The following is a 992-nucleotide window of genomic DNA, read 5'->3' as shown; positions in this document are numbered from 1 at the left end:
TTATGATTGCTTACATTTAATATACCTTTTACCTCACTATAATGAAGAAACCCATGCAAATAAAGACATTTACATAAGGAAACAAAACAGATGAAAATGAAAACTGCATCTTACGATTCCACAAGACATAAATGATTTTAAAGCACATTTCTCTGGAAACATCACAGACAGCATTACATGTGCACTGAACACAATAGGCATCTGGGCCACTTCCCCTCTTGCCATGAACTCTGATGTTATTATCTCTTCCAGTATTAGGAACTCCACGTGCTTGTTACAGGTACCAAGATACATCCTAAATATAAAACATGACCTGGCCAGTCCCAATCACAGATTCCCTTCCTGCCCTTCTGCCACCTGGCCAGTATATCTCCCAATTACAAGGGCTCGCAGGAGGGGTCCCACTTCTGCAGGATCCTTTAGGGCTTCCAGTAACATCTTCTCTATATTGCGCATCACAGCCAGTTTCTGCTGAGGCTTCAGGGGATGTTCAACCCTCTCTGTTGGACCTCCCTAGGGGAATCAAGGTCTTTTATTAGTAGGCTGGTTCTAGAAAACATTTAAATGTACAAAATCTGACCCCTGCCACAGGTTAAAATGTTTTCTGAACATTTTATAGTGAAAATGACAATTTCACTTGTTACAGTCATGTTTTAGAAGACAAATCAATAGGGAACACACTGCTTTTTGCCCAGGAATGTCAAACTCAAAAACCCTTCAAGGGCCAATTTCAAATTCAGCTACTAACTTGAGGGCCAACAAAGGTACTTACCTGGTTCTTGAGGAGTATGTTACAACTTGTATGTTATAAGAACCTCTGGTTTGATATTATAGAATCTCTTATTAGACTGGTGGAGCAGTGATGAGGTAAATATAACAAGGCTAACAACTGGGAAACAGCACTTGAGTGGTGGCTTGGCTGGTCCAATCCAGGGGATGATGCTGTAAAACACTCATCCGGGGGCTTGGACTGAACAAGATGATTATGAGCT

At 41.1% G+C, this 992-nt stretch overlaps 1 protein-coding gene across 1 annotated transcript in view; it reads right to left on the bottom strand.

The window, feature by feature from the left end:
• Nucleotides 1-992, bottom strand: part of LOC119587116 (hypoxia-inducible factor 1-alpha inhibitor-like) — a gene marked incomplete at its 5' end in the record, with an annotated part of 20,965 nt that continues 19,973 nt past the window's right edge. The window contains 1 exon segment of the mRNA XM_037935868.1: nt 1-513. Within this exon segment, the coding sequence (XP_037791796.1) occupies nt 328-513 (186 nt within the window).

Source organism: Penaeus monodon, chromosome 22 (genome assembly GCF_015228065.2).
Source record: "Penaeus monodon isolate SGIC_2016 chromosome 22, NSTDA_Pmon_1, whole genome shotgun sequence".
In the NCBI taxonomy this organism is placed as follows: domain Eukaryota; kingdom Metazoa; phylum Arthropoda; class Malacostraca; order Decapoda; family Penaeidae; genus Penaeus; species Penaeus monodon.
This window is presented reverse-complemented; position numbering and strand designations above follow the sequence as displayed.